The sequence below is a fragment of the Lampetra planeri genome, chromosome 81 (genome assembly GCF_965212315.1).
Source record: "Lampetra planeri chromosome 81, kcLamPlan1.2.h2, whole genome shotgun sequence".
NCBI lineage: Eukaryota > Metazoa > Chordata > Hyperoartia > Petromyzontiformes > Petromyzontidae > Lampetra > Lampetra planeri.
The window spans coordinates 1,609,685-1,627,355 of record NC_136185.1 but is presented as its reverse complement, the minus strand read 5'-3'; the positions used below and the strand labels follow the sequence as shown (position 1 = coordinate 1,627,355).

General features: G+C 47.1%; 2 protein-coding genes across 2 annotated transcripts in view; one reads left to right on the top strand and one right to left on the bottom strand.

The window, feature by feature from the left end:
- LOC144738312 (interferon-induced very large GTPase 1-like) overlaps positions 1–17,671 on the bottom strand; it is a 127,341-nt gene that overhangs the window by 57,986 nt on the left and 51,684 nt on the right. The gene's annotated exons all lie outside the window — the stretch shown is intronic.
- Positions 10,470–15,689, top strand: LOC144738316 (interferon-induced very large GTPase 1-like). The gene is made up of 3 exons (XM_078621326.1): positions 10,470–10,811; positions 11,150–11,191; positions 12,353–15,689. Exon 3 carries the CDS (start codon positions 12,356–12,358, stop codon positions 14,972–14,974), a length of 2,619 nt encoding a protein of 872 aa, XP_078477452.1. The 5' UTR covers positions 10,470–10,811; positions 11,150–11,191; positions 12,353–12,355; the 3' UTR covers positions 14,975–15,689.

Genomic DNA, 17,671 nt, shown 5'->3' with positions numbered 1-17,671 from the left:
TTGTGTGCAAGTTGCTGTAGGGTGCATACCTCTGATGAGATGTTTTGTATTTCAAGGCAAAATTAAACTTGTTTCACCACATTCTTTCTCCATCTTCATTGCTGCACAGCACTTCTATGGTACCGCATAGTTTCTCCCCACCATCGCCAACCTGCACTGACCATCGTAGTGGAGCTTTGTCAAATATCTCCCTGAAATCACACGGTTTGACGAAGCCATCTAGCAGAGGTTTGATCACATACTCATTTATTTACATGTATACAGAAGCTCGCACACTTCGCCAACGACCTGACTTCATGGCTCCCGAGTGTAATGATGCAATGATGAGACTCAAACATGCTCGCACAGCGACGCACGGGCATGGAGACTCACACAGAGATGCACATGATCACAAACATACATACAGAAGGATGTGGAAAGTCGTAACGTCACGTCGTTGACGAAGTTTGTGAGTTTCTGTGTACATGTGTAGAGACAGTACGTGGACTAGCGGCCACGAGGGTAACTATAGGTGTGGAGACAGTATAGGGGACAGTATACACGTCTTACGGTACAAGTGGTGATAACCAGACTAGGAAAGAGAGAGGGAAACGATCTGGCATGTTCAGGGACCTGTGAAAAAGTTTTAGAAGATGGTCGTGGCCAGGGGTAGAGGCATGGGCCATGCTGGGGGATATATTGGGGATTGAAGCGAGGTTCTGGGCTGCCGTGGGAGCTGGGGTCGTCGCTGTGTCTTTGAGTCGTCGTTGTGTCTTTGAGTAGTTGCTGTGCCTTCAAGTCATTGCTGTGAAGCATCTTCCAAAATAAATAAATCCTATATAGCTCGTGTTGCCCGAGAGTAATTACAACTGGTGCCAGAAGTGCCTACATCAGGTTGTCAAGATATCATAGAAGAAAGAACCCACCTGAAACGACTTCAGATGAGGGGGAGTACGAAGAAGAGACCCCGCGGGTGCAGGATAAGTGGTGGTGGATACGGAGGAGGGAGCCGGTCGTCAATGACCGCAGGTCACAGAGGGGTGGTGAGAATTGCTGGGATGGCTCAACCAGCTGCTGACGGCCATCATGCCGCTCTCCCTGCATCTGGGCGCGGCTGTGGTGAGAAGGGAAGCCACCGAGGGTGCGCTACAAGCCCCAGTGGAGGGGACGGAGCTATCAGTGGCCGCCGCCTTTCTCGCGGCGGAGTCCGCATGATCGCCAGCCGCCATTGCTCCTGCGGAGGAGCTCGCACGATTGACAGCCGCCATTCCACAAGTGGCCCCGGGAGTGGTGGAGCCAGCTCCAGCTCTGGCAGCGCAGGGGAGATCAGCGGACCGGCTGTGCCTCCTGTCATTGAATTCGTGTCAGTGGGGGATGACTGGGCCGCTTAACCTGCAGATCGAGGTGGCATACCAGTCCATTGGATGGACATAATTAGAAGCTCTGAGGGCCCTTCCAATTGCCCTCGATGACAACGCCCTTGCGGCAGTTCTGAGCCGTTCCTGAGGGGATGAGGGTCATCCTTCAGAAAGCATACAAGGAGATGGAGGCTGTCTTTGACCTTCCATCCAATGCACATAATAAATTCCTGCAGTGAAGCTGGGGTAGGCCGAGATGCCCCTTGTTTGCCGCAGTCCATTGATGGTGCTGGGGCAGGCGGCGGACCCAAATGGCACTGGACTCTTTGGCTATGGAAAAGATGATGGTTTTGGCGTAGGAGATGGGGGTCGTGCTGCACATCATTCAGGAGGAGGCACAGACCTCTCTATGGGTTGCCAGGTGCCTGCAGGCACATGAAAATATGAACCGGTGGTCTCGGGTGGTGGCATGGTCAGGTGAGCCTGTGTTGTTGACACCTCAACCGCCCTATTGGCAAGGAGCATCACGACGCTGGCGGGGGAGGATCTAGAGCTGGGGAAGGAGGTGCCAGCGGCGTTGCAAGGGTGGGCTCAACAGTGAGGAGAGACCTCGCGATGGCCTCGGTTGAGCCCTGTGGAAAGGGAACACGTTGAGCAGGCGGTAGAGGAAATGTTGGCAGCAGAAGTGGTTTCACCGTCAACCAGCCCTTGGAGAGCGCTTGCAGTGTTGGTCAAAAATATAATGGAAGTTTAAGGTTCTGCATCGATTTTCGGAAATTAAACAAAAGTTTGAGTGGCGGAGGATTATCTGCTTGCATGTATGGATGATTCCTTGGACGCGTTGTCAGGCACTTGGTTCTTTTCAACATTGGACCGATTATCAGGGTTTTATAAACTACCCCTGGATGTGTCATCTTAACCAAAACTTTTACCAATTTAATTATCTGCCCATGGGTTTGCATTCGGTGCCTGCTGCATGGTGTTCGTCCTAGCAGGACTACAATGGGACTCGTGCCTCATTTATTTTGATGACATCATTGTGTTTGGTCACACATTTGAAGAGCATTTACACAGGTTGCGTGCTGTGTTCTCTAGGGTACGTTCGGCCAATCTCAAATTGAAACTTGCTCAATTTAATTTATTACAAACCTCGGTACAATATTTGGGCCACATTGTAAATGCTTCTGGAATAGCTACAGACCCAGACAAAACAGCGTGCGTATGCGATTGGCCAACCCTGAAGTCTGTAGGTGAAGTGCTCAGTTTTTTTTGTTTGCTTCCTATTACCGACGGTTCGTTCCACAGTTCGCGACAGTTGCAAAACCCTTACATTCCCTGACTGCTAAAAACCAGAAGTTTAAATTGGGCGAGGAGGAGGCCGTGTTTGTTGCACTGCGCGATCACCTCTCCAATGTGCCTCCCCTTTATTATCCAGATTTCTCCCTGCCATTCATCTTAGACACGGATGCCAGTGACCTAGGTATAGGGGCTGTCCTGTATCAAATGAAGGGCGGGGTTGAAAGAGTTATTGCATATGGAAGCCGTGTCCTGTTGCTGCCGGAGCAGCGGTATTGTGTTACTTGCCGGGAACTTTTGGCCATAGTCTACTCCATTCAACAGTACAGGCCTTAATCTTGATTTGAAGCTTACGTGACTGCAGGAATCCATACTCTTTGGATATTTCGCTAAAGTCACGTAGTTAGAAATTAAATAAAATAAAACAAATCACGACGTTTCCATCGCAATACAAGCGGTTGTCATCAGGCAAAAGAGTCAGCCTTTTTAAGGCAAACTGTTTATAAGGGTTTGGGGATGGGCGTAGCCCAAGTGTATCAACAACACCAGAAGCACGGGCGGTGCACGAGTGCCAATGCAGCAACAATGCCAATCGCTGGGGATGCGGGGGGAAATTAACTCGGAAAAATAGACTAGTATCCAGCAGATATGATGGAACAACCATAAACAGTTAAGGTTTTACCTGGTCCTCTGGTCTTTTGGTGTCTTCTGATATTACACCATTTGAGACGAGGCTCAAAAGAAAGCTGTCTCTGGTGTGGACCAATCAGTTTCAAGGACAATGCATATAATATCAGAGTATTTTTTTTTAATGACCAGAAGCATTGTGGTTATTGCAGACATGATTCCTTGTAAAAGGTTTCAGTTTGGGTTTTAACATCTTAACACCTGATTGTTGCCATAAAAAGGGGAAAAACCTATCATCATATTTTGGTACTGGCAAAGGAAGTCCCATGATGTGGAGGGTTTCTTTCATTCTTATTAAGGGCGCCCTATGCAGACAACTTGGTCAGGGATTGCACGCAAGTGGTGACGATGCGAAGACAGCGACGTTGTGAAGACAGTCGATCCCAATCCCACGGCCTCCTCACCGAGGAGGCCGCTCTCCTTCTATCTTACAGTTACATGCTAATTTCTCACATTAACATCACTAGCCTCGGCCACTTCTTTATGACCCTTGAGCTACACCCATTTCAAACCTTTTAAAAGTCTGCCTCAGCAGCAGACCATGCTTTCCCACGTGATGAAGGACACTTGTGTTGCGCCCGAAACGTCGTAATTTATTTTATTTTATACCTACGTGACTTTACCGAAAGAACCAAAGAGTATGGATTCCTGCAGTCATGAAAGCTTCAAATCACTATTTCACTTGCCGTCTCACCTGTCACTGAATCTCACCCTGTTTACTTGCAACGTGGCATGCTCCTGTGGTGCACTGGTAGCACATATGTCTCTACTGTTGCCTTCATCCACCAGTGCATGATCACGGCTGATAAAGTGGTGTATCTATGAATTGATCACCCGCATTGCCTCTATAAATGGATCACGATTGGGGTATCTATATATGGATCACAATAAATGGACGACCCTCCACCAAATCAGTGTAGAGTGGGATGTCTATAAATGGGTTACCACGTGAGCAGTAACGATGTGAATTTCAATTTCTTAGCCAAAGATATTCAGGACGTCTTCCATACTCACAAACCCTTTGATGTAGTAGACAGTGCCTTCCAGCGTTGATTGCGAAGCAGCTGTACTACCAAATACATAGGATATAACTTGCATGATTACTTTTAATTTCATCATTGCGTCTGGGGAGTGACCAATTAATATTTGAATCGTCTTTGTCACATCACCTTCTATAACAAATCAGCTTCCTCGATGTGTATTCTGATGATATTTAAAGCAGGTTTGAGTGAAACGTCGTATGGCATTGTTAAATGTGGTCATGGAAATTGGCCTTTAACTTACTGCTGAGCTGAAATAATAATTGGCACAAAAACATTTTAACATCTATTATCAAACATCTCCCAAAAACATCTATAGCACCCCCTATATTTTCTACACTTCCTGATACTACAACATAAATGACACAATATGTACTTATATAAATAATAAACCAATAACATTTTACAACATAATATATTTACAATATGTAAATTAGAGATATGTTTTGCTGACAATAAACATATTATTCATCGTTTCCTTCTTATACCCGAATCAGGAACGTAGCCTCTGCCAAAGCGCCTTTTCTGCTGACCCCATTAACTCGATGCTCAAATAAGGCTCTAAGTCAGCCATTGTATGTCTACCCATTGAACAGCATAAGCAGCATATTTATACTAAATATTATCAACTATTATTTAAATAAAAAAAATTACACCGAAATGATCTAGTCATCTTCCAACTCCGTATGGCATTGTTAAATGTGGTCATGGAAATTGGCCTTTAACTTACTGCTGAGCTGAAATAATAATTGGCACAAAAACATTTTAACATCTATTATCAAACATCTCCCGAAAACATCTGCGTTATGTGCCAAAGATAAACCCTATGGATGTAAAGTGTGACTGAAACGCGTTTTTAATTGTAGGCAACTACCACTTAGCAAGAGCCTTGATGGTACTCCACAGACAATCGTTTTACCTTCAAGAACCTTCATGGCTTTCCCATATTGTGACGGTTCGTACATTGGACCTGGATGTGGCCTTCACCTATAATCATGTAGCAATTATATGAATGTATCACCTGTATTTGATGTTTACATTTCAGAAGTGGGTTATCTGCGTTACGTAAAATGTTATGCGCCTAGACCATACATGAATAAATAGTGAACTATCTATGAATATATCAGCAATTGTGGTGTAGCAGCGATGCAGATTTGAATAACAAACCAGCAAGGTCCACTGAGCTATATAGATATTTTTCCGAAGTGAACTGGCCACAATTAATAGTAAAACAAAGTGGCTTATCATGTGAAAATGTATAGCAGGCAAATACTCTAAATGCATGTTTCTCCTCTCCTGGGCTAAAGAAATAAATCACACGACGTACCATCACGACAGTCACAAGTCGAGTACCGAGCGCACCAAATTCCCTGCAGCACAGATAGGCCAAGCGATGTAGCGTGATCACTTGCAGCCAATGATGGCCAAGCCGGACGTGTCATCACGAATCATATGAGTCGGGTGTGTGTCTTAACCTCCGCCGAACCCCTGAGACTGACTCACCGAACCCCTGGGGTTCGATCGAACCCAGGTTAAGAACCACTGCCCTAGAGCCACTTACAAACCATAGTACATTCCCCAGGCAAGATCCCCATATAAATCTCAATCTTGGCAGCTATACCCAGAATTTGTTTTAAATTTCCCGATAAAAGTAAAATGACTTGGGTAGACATCAGATAGAGTTCAGCATTTTGTCTAGTCAGTATTTGGGAAAATGGCCAACATTGTTGGAACAGGTTGCAAAAATCTTGGGTTCAAGACTTTGTATGAGGCTGGTTTAGCTGTTAGAAAGGTATTTGGGGGTGTTACATTCAAATACACTATTACCTCAATTGTATGCTACAGGTATGGACTAACTTCTATTGCCTATTCGCTATTTTTTCTTACAATTTGGTAACAAAGATCACAAGACAACATTTTCATGAAGATATTTTCTGGTGAAAAGTTCGAGAAAATGTGTAAGTTATTTATTATAACCAATGGGTATGGATTAGATGCATTTATGTGCATAACCAGATAAATATGCAGAAAACACAAAGCAACGAAATTTGTTTTTAGCAAAATTGGACATCAAGTGTTCATTTAATTTATCAAACAGTGGGCGACTTTGCAACAGCTGAGCAGCAAGAGTTTGTGCAACGGAAAAACTTTATTTTAATGTCTTCTTCAGAAGGGCAATCGCGTATCTGCAGGTGACCCGAATCACCCTGCACATCACAACACTGAAGCTGAATTCCTCAATATAGAGTAAGCCTAAATTCAATTTTTTACAACAGCTGCATGTATCTAACAATATTTTACATACTTATTATTGAACAAACATTTAACAAGAAACATTTTAATATCTATTATCAAACATCTCCCCAAAACATCTATAGCACCCTCTATATTTCCTACACTTCCTGATACTACAGCATACATGACACAATATGTACTTATATAAATAATAAACCAATAACATTTTACATCATAATATATTTACAATATGTAAATTTGAGATGTTTTGCTGAGAATAAACATATTAATAATCGATTATGTTTTATACCCGTGAAGTATTTGGAATGACGGCAGGAAACCACTTGACGGGTAGTACACTTTTTATTAAACCTTAACTTGTCACGATACAACGTGTGGTCACTATTCCTCACACTACACACACTTCTCTTGACACGTGTGGTTACTACCTCTCCAACTACACACACTTCACTTGACACGTGTGGTCACTACCTCTCCAACTACACACTCCACCTGACACGTGTAGTTACTATGGCTCACACTGCATGCTCACACTGCCTGCTCACACTGCATGCTCACACTGCACTCCCGCCCCGTAACGTCCGTGGAGCCTACAGGCCCACCCCAGCTTGGGCGTGGGTCACAACCTCTGAGTCCCGAGGGCCGGTCCTCACACGGACGTTCGGCCCCGGGTCCCAGGGTTCCGCCTCTGGGTCACACAGAGCCCCGGTCCCTACAAGAACAGCGGGACTAGGTGCCGCAGGGCCCTATCTCTTCCTCCTCCGTCTTCAGTCTTCGCTGGTCACTCACCACCCCGTGCGCCTGTGCGCACCACCTTATATAGCCCCCGCTCCCGGGAGACGGAGCGTATGCGGACCTCGACGTGAGCATCCCCCTTAGTTGACCAATCCCCGCGCGCTTTCCCCAGGATCCCTTCGCTGTCAGCGCGCGTCACCGATACCCAGCCAATCACTGCCTCATAACCCCCGACCCCGCGCTGCCTCTGATCCTTCACCGTCAGCGCGCGTCACCAACACACACAGCCAATCACTACGCGCTGGCACACGATCCCTACCCCAGCGCGTATCACCACTACACCCGAATCAGGAACGTAGCCTCTGCTAAAGCGCCTTTTCTGCTGACCCCATTAACTCGATGCTCAAATCAGGCTCTCAGTCGGCCATTGTCTGCCTACCCATTGAACAACATAAGCAGCACATTTATACCAAATGTTATCAACTATTATGAAAAAAAATTACACCGAAACAATCTAGTCGTCTTCCAAGTCCATTATATCTATAGATTCAATTTGGATTGATGAATATAAACAATTTATTAATACTCCAATAAATATTTAAATAACTCGCCACGAGGTCGATTCCAAGAACACTGCAAAAGTGTCAAGAACACCGCAGCTGAATTCCTCTCTTAATAGGATTGAACGCCAGTGTTAATATTCTAGACCCAATTATTAGGAGTATTTTATATATTTAAATCAACTTTAATATCAGTCTTAATTGTGCATATCTTCATTACTACCAACAACTTAACCAAAAGTCAAATAACATTACCGAGTCCCGTCAGTCGATAGACATTCAAGTAACATCAATATCACAGTTATATATTATTGGAGCGTATGTAACATGCTGGTCACTGGTCCAGACTCAGCCCAATTATGGATTGTGGATGTGTCCTCTACTCTACAGTCCATGTGGTACTCGTGGTCCAATCCCTGATCACCATTGCATTCACTAAAATAACAATAAAACACGCACCTTGTTACCCATAGCTATTAGTAGAATGCACAATTATACTTGAGATTAATTACAGCTGAACTCACATCAGCAACATTAACTATTCATTTAACAACCTAAGTGGGCATCTGGATTACTTCTTAAAATGTAATCCTTATCATGGCTCCATAGAGTAATGATGTACTGCTGGGACTCGCACAGTGACGCACGGACATGGAGACTCACAGTTAAATAGAGACTTACACAGAGATACACATTATCACACACATACATACAGAAGCATGTGGAAATACATGAAGTCACATCGATGGCGAACTTTGCGAGTCTCTATGTACATGTATGTGTTAATAAGTGAGTATGTGGTCAAACATCTGCTCGATGATGGCTTTGTCAAACCGTGTCATTTTTAGGGAGATATTTGACAAAACATCACTGCGATGGTCAATGCAGATTGGCGATGGTGGAGAGAAACCGTGCGAATGTGGTGAAACAAGTTTAATTCTAACTTGAAAAACTAAACATTTCATCACAGAGGTATGCATCCTCCAGCCACTTACACACAATGTAGCAAGCCCTAAGCAGGATCCCCATATAAATGTCAAGCTTGATAGCGGAAACTGGATTATTATTTTTTTATTCCATGAACAACTTGAAATTGCTTCGATAGGCTTCAAAAATAGTTCAGCATTTTTGTTTCTAGTCAACACTTTTTTCAATAGCTTGCAATATATTGGCTTCTAGACTTCCTCGGAGGATGGTTTTGTTGTTAAACCCAGGTTGTTGGGTTTGTTGCGTTCAAATGTTACCTTCATTTTAAGCGACACGCATGGACTCTGGCTAATGCGGTGTGTACAATTGATCTAGTTTATTTGTGTATGGACAGATAAACCTGATGGAGACATTTTTGTCTGAGGAGTTATGACATTTTTTATCAAGTCGCTTTGGCCTTTGCTGTTCAATCTAACTGAGAAATCAATGTATCATGCAGACAAATGTGTATTCCAATAGGAGGCGGACTATCTATGAACCTTCAAAGTGGACATTGCCGACTTAGCCATGATCTGCTACCTAAAAACTTAATCTGGTGAAAGAGCCGCTGAGCAGCCCTCCTTGCCCCTCCACATTGTGTATTTGACCTTTCCATTCATCTGGTATCCGTGCCTATACAATGGAACATGGCCTTCGTACTATAGTTACAGGTGACCCAAATAATCCCTCCTCCATTTCAATCCTCTCATTAACAAATATGACTTAACATTTTATTGTGAAAAATACTTATTCCATCCCAAATCATCTGGCTGTAGACAAATATGGTGCAGCCTCTGCCATAATCGATACTCTGAACTTTGTCTTAACCAGTTCTGAACCATTGCGTTATTCTGTTGCTCACACAGTCCAAAGCATTCAATACTTTGGACCAGAATATGATGTTGCAAGTAGAAATATAGCTAAAATTTTCAAAGTGTTCATTAGACTGGATCCACAGCTACTTGTCTGAGCAGTTACAACAAAAAATACCCCATTACTAAGGGAGTTCCACAAGGCTCTGTGATTGGCCCTATCCTGTTCTCCCTCTACTCGGACAATCTCAATGTCATGTTTTTATTTGGCTTTATTTGGCTCCTCTATTCATTTAGCAAATTGTGTCTCTGGACTCGCATCCCATTGAACAGGTCGATAACCTTAAGTGTATTTCTATTATCTTGGACTTTAAACTGTTCTTCAAGCCCCACATCAATCATATAGCTAATATGAAAACAATATTTGAAGTTGGATTCCTCGAGATAAATAAACACCGTATCCCACCTCTGCTCCATCTTGTGACAGCCAAAGCCACCATCCTTCTCATCTTTGACTATTGCAACAATCTACCAACTAGCCTCTAAAACAGCTCTCTGTCCTCTGCGTTGCCCATGACGTCCCCTATAGAACGCATTATTACCACCTTTATATCACCTCAAATTGACCTTCTTCATCCTAAAATTATTCAAAACAAATTCCCAAAGAACGAATGGACATCCTAATTAAACTGATTTCCAGCTCCAACATGAAACGTACTTCCCTGTATTCACAAAAAAATGCCATTGTTGATACATCAGCAATGAGTCATGTGTGCTAACCATGGCACCATGGAAGAATGCCACGTCGCAGGTAATCGGTGTGGAATTTATGAGACGTAGGAACAGGTGGGACTGGTAGTTCCACATCTCTATCAGGGTGGGTCCCACGTGACCTTTAACCAGCAGTTTAAGTCGCCACAACACAGGTAGTCTATAGGCAGATCCCGGGCGGCGTGGTAACGTGCGGGTAACTTCCACCCCTTTTTCCAAGACATCTGACCAGCGTGGAAGAGTAGACCAAGTACCCTCCCTCTCGAGAGGGGCTCTCTGGAGCGCCCTCTGGTGGAGGTCTTTTTCACGAGAAGGAGGTCTGCATCTTTTTTTTCAGGACAGGAGAGTCAGGTGAAGTCACAACCACCATCATCACCCATAGTGCCACGATCACAATTATTACCAACACCATCATCATCGCGTTCGGAGGGTTCAGTGTTAATCGTTTAGGTTCATGGAGGCAGATTAATGTTCCCATAGAGTTATGTGCGAATCGCTGAGGCTCGTAGAGCCAGACTAAGGCTTCCATAGGGTTCAGAGTGAATCACCGGCTAAGGCTTGACTAAAATTCCCAGGTTGTTGTCGCCAAGACAAAGACTACCTCGAAAGTTTATCTCATGCTGACTACGTGAACACTGCTGACATGATATCAATGCAGTGCATAACGCGTTTTTGTCACCTTCTTACAGGCGCTACAAAGAGCTGCTGACATCGCCCAGTCTCCACTCCCAGTGAGTAACGACGCTGCGTGTCTATCCACTGCTGGATCACTCTCCTCACATTCAGAATTAAACACAAAGCTCGAGAGAGGTAGGTGCTTGTAGGAGTCTGTCATCCAGCAGTGGATTAACCATGGCTCTAGATGATGATGGGTGCGCAATTACCCGACCCCACCTCCCACAATACGATCAGTCAGCCACTCTGTAATCTCAGTAAATATCTTCATGTCTAACGAAACGAACGCTTTAAGAAAGGTAAAACAGTGTAGCGGCCAAAGGGCTCCTCTGTTGGGATGGGGGATGATGGTGAGGGAGCAGAGGTCTCACTCGGAATCATTCCGGCGGAATTTTTTTTTTATCGGTCTCGTAACGCTGTGTGAAGCTACCAGTCTATGTTGATCTTTTCGGCCACAGTCATGTGATCAGTCAATCCATGACACCTGGGTCAGTAGTGTGACCTGCCAGCGAGTTGTTGACACTTCACTTAGCCTAATAGTGCACCTAGCCTGGCACAAGCACCGTCGCAAATTAAGGTTGTATTATGCACTACACTTATCGTTTACATAGCAGTTGATGTTTTTTTAATTTATTTTATTAGAAATTGTGGCGAGCTATACCTTTAAACGAGTTGGCCCTAGGCTCCATTATTAGTCCAGCGAGACAGGTTTTCAATATATTTTATTTGTAGGTGTCCTAGGGGTTCGCACACTGTGCGAAACCCCCATTAGGCCAGCGTTTTCGGCTTGTCTTCCCTGCCCTCTGCTGGTAATGATGAAGGACATCCATGATGGGGGGTAGGCCCGGGTAGAGCGGTGGCCAACAGGCAGAGCCATCCCCTGTTCACCGCAGGGTGCAACCAGGATATCCTCTGGCCTCTTCATTATGTAACATCTTCTATGACCACGAAGTATGTGCAGGTGTCCATGGCTGTAGCCGAGGAACTTCCATCTGGTACACATTTAAAGGAGGCTGACCGATGTCTGGGTCTGGTCACACACAAACACTAAATGCTTTTCTGGGCAATTAGGAGCACAGCAGCCCCTTGCCTTGATGGGTCTGCACTGGCAGCTGTGCTCGTAGAACACACTTCTCTCTCTCTGACGAAGTTTAAATCTAACAGAGGAAGTGGTATTGTTGTAATTATTATAATTATTATAACGCGCCTTTCCCTAGGCAATGTCTGGAGAGGAAGATGAGGAACGCTCAAGCCAGGCTCACGATGAACTTGCACGAAAGCTCAGAGACGTGGGTCTTGACGAGGTTTACTGGAAACAGAAACTGCGCGATGTTCTGCTAATTTCTAGTGCACAGGCGCTGCTTCACCTCGACCGTCAGGAATGCAAAGAACTGGACTCGCATTTCCGTAAATCGTGGGAAAAGAAGGCGTTTTATAAAATGATTGGCATCGATGCTGATGATACTGTGAGTGATAAAGAGGAGATGAGCTTAGCTCGTACACAAAATGATAATCCGTTACCTCCTGTTGTGTCTGAGAGAATGAATGAACCAACCCAAATGAGCAATTCTGTTTCAAGACATTGTAGGTCAGATGAGGAGATTTTACGGCATGCATCTGGGGGCCTTGCTCTAGAGGGAGTGTACATGAGTGGGAAGTTGGAGGATAAATTAGAGAAGAGAGGGAAACTTTTGACAATCCCACAAACAATCCGGTTCGTGGATCCGGTCCACACGCTCATGACAAAACATCTCGAGTTTATTCCTTTCAGTGAAGAATCTGTGTTCGAGAAGGGAATGGAAGTCATGGGCTTCAGCAGCACTGTCTCAGAGCAAGGTTGCGTCTCTACCGTGAGTAGAGAACCAATCTCAATGCCAAGCAAGTCATTGCATCTTAAGGAAATGCAAAATATTCAGACTGATCATCCCCATATTTCCAGGACAGAGTACACGTACCTGCCATTAGCCTCAGCGCATCTTCAAATGGCACAAATCAGGTTGTCTGATGCAGCCCTGAAGGAACTACAACATATTGAGAACACCTTGGCAATGACGAAAGCAGATTTCAAAAGCACCGTGTTAATCAGCATGATCAGAAACTTCTTCCACATATTCGGCTCCCACGCAAACGAGGGACCCCTCGAATTTGGAGGAATATTTTGGAGGAAGTTGTCGGCTCAAGGTTTCAGTTTAGAGCAGCAAGATGAAATGAAACGGCTCTTGTCCAAGTTATTGGGATCCGCCATTGGTGCTGACTGTGACAGTCGTACGACTACTGATGCGGGCGCTGCAATGACCACTGAGCCAGCTGCAAGTAGCTCTGGCCAGCACGGCCCGGTGCTCACTGATATGGTGAAGATGACTGTGACCACAATAGGCGGTGACCCTGGCGTTCATGATCTTCCTCAGTGGAAAGCTGTTGTTGTTTCCAACAATAGGACATGGTCTCTCATCGACCGAGGCAGCAGGTTTATACCAGTCTGGGACATCGTCCTGTCCAATCATAAATGTGATTTTAAAGATGTCCTGAAGGTAGCCAGTGATCTCATAACAGCTTACGCTATCTTAACAAACAAACATGCAAATAATCATCAAGATGATGCATTGGCTGCCACTATTGTCGAAGCCCAATCGATCATGCAAGATGTAATTCCATGGATGATATCAGACGATATAACTCATCTGGATAAACTGGGGAATCTAAAACAGAAATTCTATGAATGCACACAAACTAACAGGAGCTGGATCGACGCCTGTCTCTCCCATCCAGCCCTTCAGGAATACTTGAATCTGGCTGTATCGACATGCAAGCATTCATCTCGTGACGAAACGAAACAATTTAAAATGAAAATACAGCGCCTTTTAGAGCCGAACATCTATGCAGTGGAGAACTTCCCCCAGCGCTCCTCGATAACGCAGTGGGTGTATGGGACTGATACAGTCAAGATTCGTGATGCTGAGCTAAAGGCCCTCGCCGACACATTTACAGAAACAAAGAAACGATTAAAGCAAGTCATGGATTCACCGACTTATTCTGAAACTGCGCTGAATGTCGCAAAAGTGAAGGGAACCAATGACGTCACATTTTCCCTCAATTCCCTGTTCCGATGCCTCCGAGAAATGCAACAGTTGCAGGAGGAGGAGCTGTTCATTGCAGCTGCTGCTGCTTCAGGGTTCAGTGCAACGGAGCGATTGTTCCACCGCCTCCTGGACTATGAGGACGTTGACTGCCTTCAGCACGAGGTGGACAGGGCACACAGCGAGTACTCAGCTCTCGGATCTCAAAGCGATCCAGTGTTTTCTGTTTCGCCGACACGGGAAGTTGAGAGTAAAACAAATGAGAACGAAAGGTTTATGAATCTGCTTGAAAGGCTGGACCTTCAAAAATACTACCCCAAAAATATACACATAGGGGATGTGTGTGATGTAAAGTCAGCAATGTTTACACAAAACCCATACACAGAACAAGAACTTGCCTCTTATTTTTTGCAGAGACTGATAATGGGTGACTATAAAGCACGTTATGTTGGTGTTCAGAGTGAAAATAAAAGCAATGAGACCATGAATAATAATGCTAACTCTAATTACGATGATTTTTTTGAGCATGATGATACATTGAGTCGTAGAGAGGGGCTTGCAAGAAACACTCAAACCCACATTCACCCCATGGATTTGCAAATGACAATTTACCATTGTGGAGACAATTTCGTGAGGCAGTACATTTATGTAGTGGTGGTATTGACGTGCGCCGACTGTGACAGTGATGGATCACGGGGCGGCGCGGGGTGCGGGGTTGGGCACGCGTTGTGGGCGTGGTGTGGACGCGCGCGCCGGGAGTGACAGATGACGAGGCGGCGCGGAGTGAGTGGTGAGGCACGATGAGATGTGGGAAAAGAGGATCGTAGCCAGCACCCGGCGATTGGTCGAATAAGTGGGTGCTCGCAGCGACGTCCGCAGGTGGGGTATAAAGGGGGACGCGCGAGAGCACTCGGGGAGAGTTACCCAGTTGAAGACCCGAAGACGGAGCTGAAGACCTAGTGAAGCCGAGTAGCTCAGTGGCGTTAGTCGCCGAGTAGCTAAGTGGATGTTGGTCATCCGAGTAGCTCAGTGGCGTTAGTCGCCGAGTAGCTAAGTGGATGTTGGTCATCCGAGTAGCTCAGTGGGCATTAGTCGCCAAGTAGCTAAGTGGGTGTTTGTCACCCGAGTACTAAGTGGATGTTGGTCATCCGAGTAGCTCAGTGGCGTTAGTCGCCAAGTAGCTAAGAGGATGTTGGTCATCCGAGTAGCTCAGTGGGCGTTAGTCGCCAAGTAGCTAAGTGGGTGTTTGTCACCCGAGTACTAAGTGGATGTTGGTCATCCGAGTAGCTCAGTGGGCGTTAGTCGCCAAGTAGCTAAGTGGGTGTTTGTCACCCGAGTACTAAGTGGATGTTGGTCATCCGAGTAGCTCAGTGGGCGTTAGTCGCCAAGTAGCTAAGTGGGTGTTTGTCACCCGAGATACAAAGTAGGTGTTAGTCACCTGTAACCAAGTTTGATAAAATAAAGAGTGTGTTACCCGTGAAGTCGTCTCCCGTGGAGTTACTACATTACAACTGGCGTCAGAAGTAAACCTGTCTTCAAGAAGTATGGACACAAGGAAGACTACCCGTACCCACGAGCGAGGTCGGGATGACGACGGCGTACCGGGGACACCGACCTCGGGAGTAGAGGACGAGGAGTTGCCGCCGATGCAGCACTTCGCGGTGATGGCCGACGCTCCGCTTGCCTCCGACACCAGCCTCCAAGACGCACACTCCCGGTTGGCGGAGTTGCTGCTCGCCGCCGCTGCAATCTTGGCCGAGATCTCCGTTCCAGCGGGCGAGAAAACGGCTGCGGGGTTGGAGGAAGGAGCGAGGCTGGCGGGATCCCGCCAAAAGGCGCTTCGCGCCAAAAGTCTGGAAGTTCCCGCCGTTTTTGAGGGGCCGCCATTGATTGGCGGGAAAGACGGACGCCACGTGGCCGGACACCTCCGCGCAGCGCAGCCCACGTCATCAGCGCGCGCCGGAGCCCTCCATTTTGCGCCTGACAACCGAGCCGACATTTTACACAACTCCAGCGGAGCGCGGGAAAATCTCTCCGACGTCGACGACGATCGGGTCCTCCAGCAAAGATTGCCCGCGCTGTCGGCGTTCAAGGCGGATGGGGGCGACTGGGGAGCCTTCCAACGAAGGTTCCTCGCTCATCAGGAGATGTCGGGGTGGTCCGACACCACTGCCCTGCGTGCGTTGCCAGCGATGCTTGACGACGACGCGCTTGCAGCCTTCACATCTGCTGCAAGGTCGTCCCGCTCTACGCTCCAGGCCGCACTACACCTGATGGCGAAGGTGTTCGGGCCGCCCTCCACGTGTCGCCACCAGTTCTACGATCGGCGGAAGGTGGCTGGGGAAACGACGCTAGCCTACCGCACGGCACTACTCGCCTTGGCGGACGCAGCTTTTCCCCGCATGGATAAGGAGGGGAAGGACGCCATGGTGACGGAGCAGCTGCTGGTGTTGGCCCACGAGTTGGGGGTCCCCATCAACGTGGCAGACGAGATGGAGATCTGCTCCCTGGCGATCGCCACGAGCATTCATGCGTACGAGGTCCTCAAACGCAGGCCGGGGGTCGTCTGCAAATGGCCGGGGAACGCGGCACTGGCCGCCACGATTGCCGAACCTCAGCCAGCTGCGGTGCAGGAGCAGGCCTTCGCTGCATCGCGTCCGGGGGAGTGGAGAACGGGAGGTCGTTCGCCCACACGTTCGCCCCGCAAGCTGGAGCAACCGAAACCTACGACGTCCGTCGTCTGCTACAACTGCGGCCTTCGGGGTCACGTCGCAGCCGGGTGCCGGGCCCCGCGTCAGCGCGCCACAGGACCACGTCGGGACGACGACCAGGGCCACAAGTCATCCCAACAAAACCCGGCAAGTCGCGGCACCTCACACGTTCGGTCCACAAACACGGCACATTCGGGTCGCCGCTTCGCGGTGGGGGGTTCGCGGCTGGGTGCCGGGGGTTCAATTCGGCGAGGGGGGTCCGTACGCGGCCCGCAAGCAGTCGAGTGGTCCGAATTGGCCCACAGGATCGTGGCTGCGTCAGCCGGGTCGTCCGTGGTAACGGGGTTCATTGACGGGGTTGAGGTCCGGGTGCTTGTTGACACGGGTGCGTCGGCCACCATCATCTCGGACCTTATTTATAACATTCTTCCCGTCCAAAGTAGACCCCTTCTGCCGGTAGACGTGCCATTTTATGCGGCGAATGGGGGATCCCTGGGGATCATCGGCCAGATTCGGGCGACTATTTGCATTGGTGACATTAAATTAGCGGGCCCTATTTTTGTATCATCATCGCTGGCCGTTCCCTGTTTGCTAGGTACGGACTTTTTGTCAAAAATGCCCATCAAAATTCTTATAGATCAGGCCTGCATAGAGCTTCCGTCAGGTCGGCGGGTTGCCTTCTTGTCGAGCCCTACCAAAGTGCGCACGGTTTGTGCGACGGTGCAGGCGCTGGCGACTCACACTGTAC

What these genes read in the sequence shown, in the direction of transcription:
- LOC144738316 (XM_078621326.1), top strand. Translation starts at nt 12,356, where the DNA reads ATGTCTGGAGAGGAAGATGAGGAACGCTCAAGCCAGGCTCACGATGAA.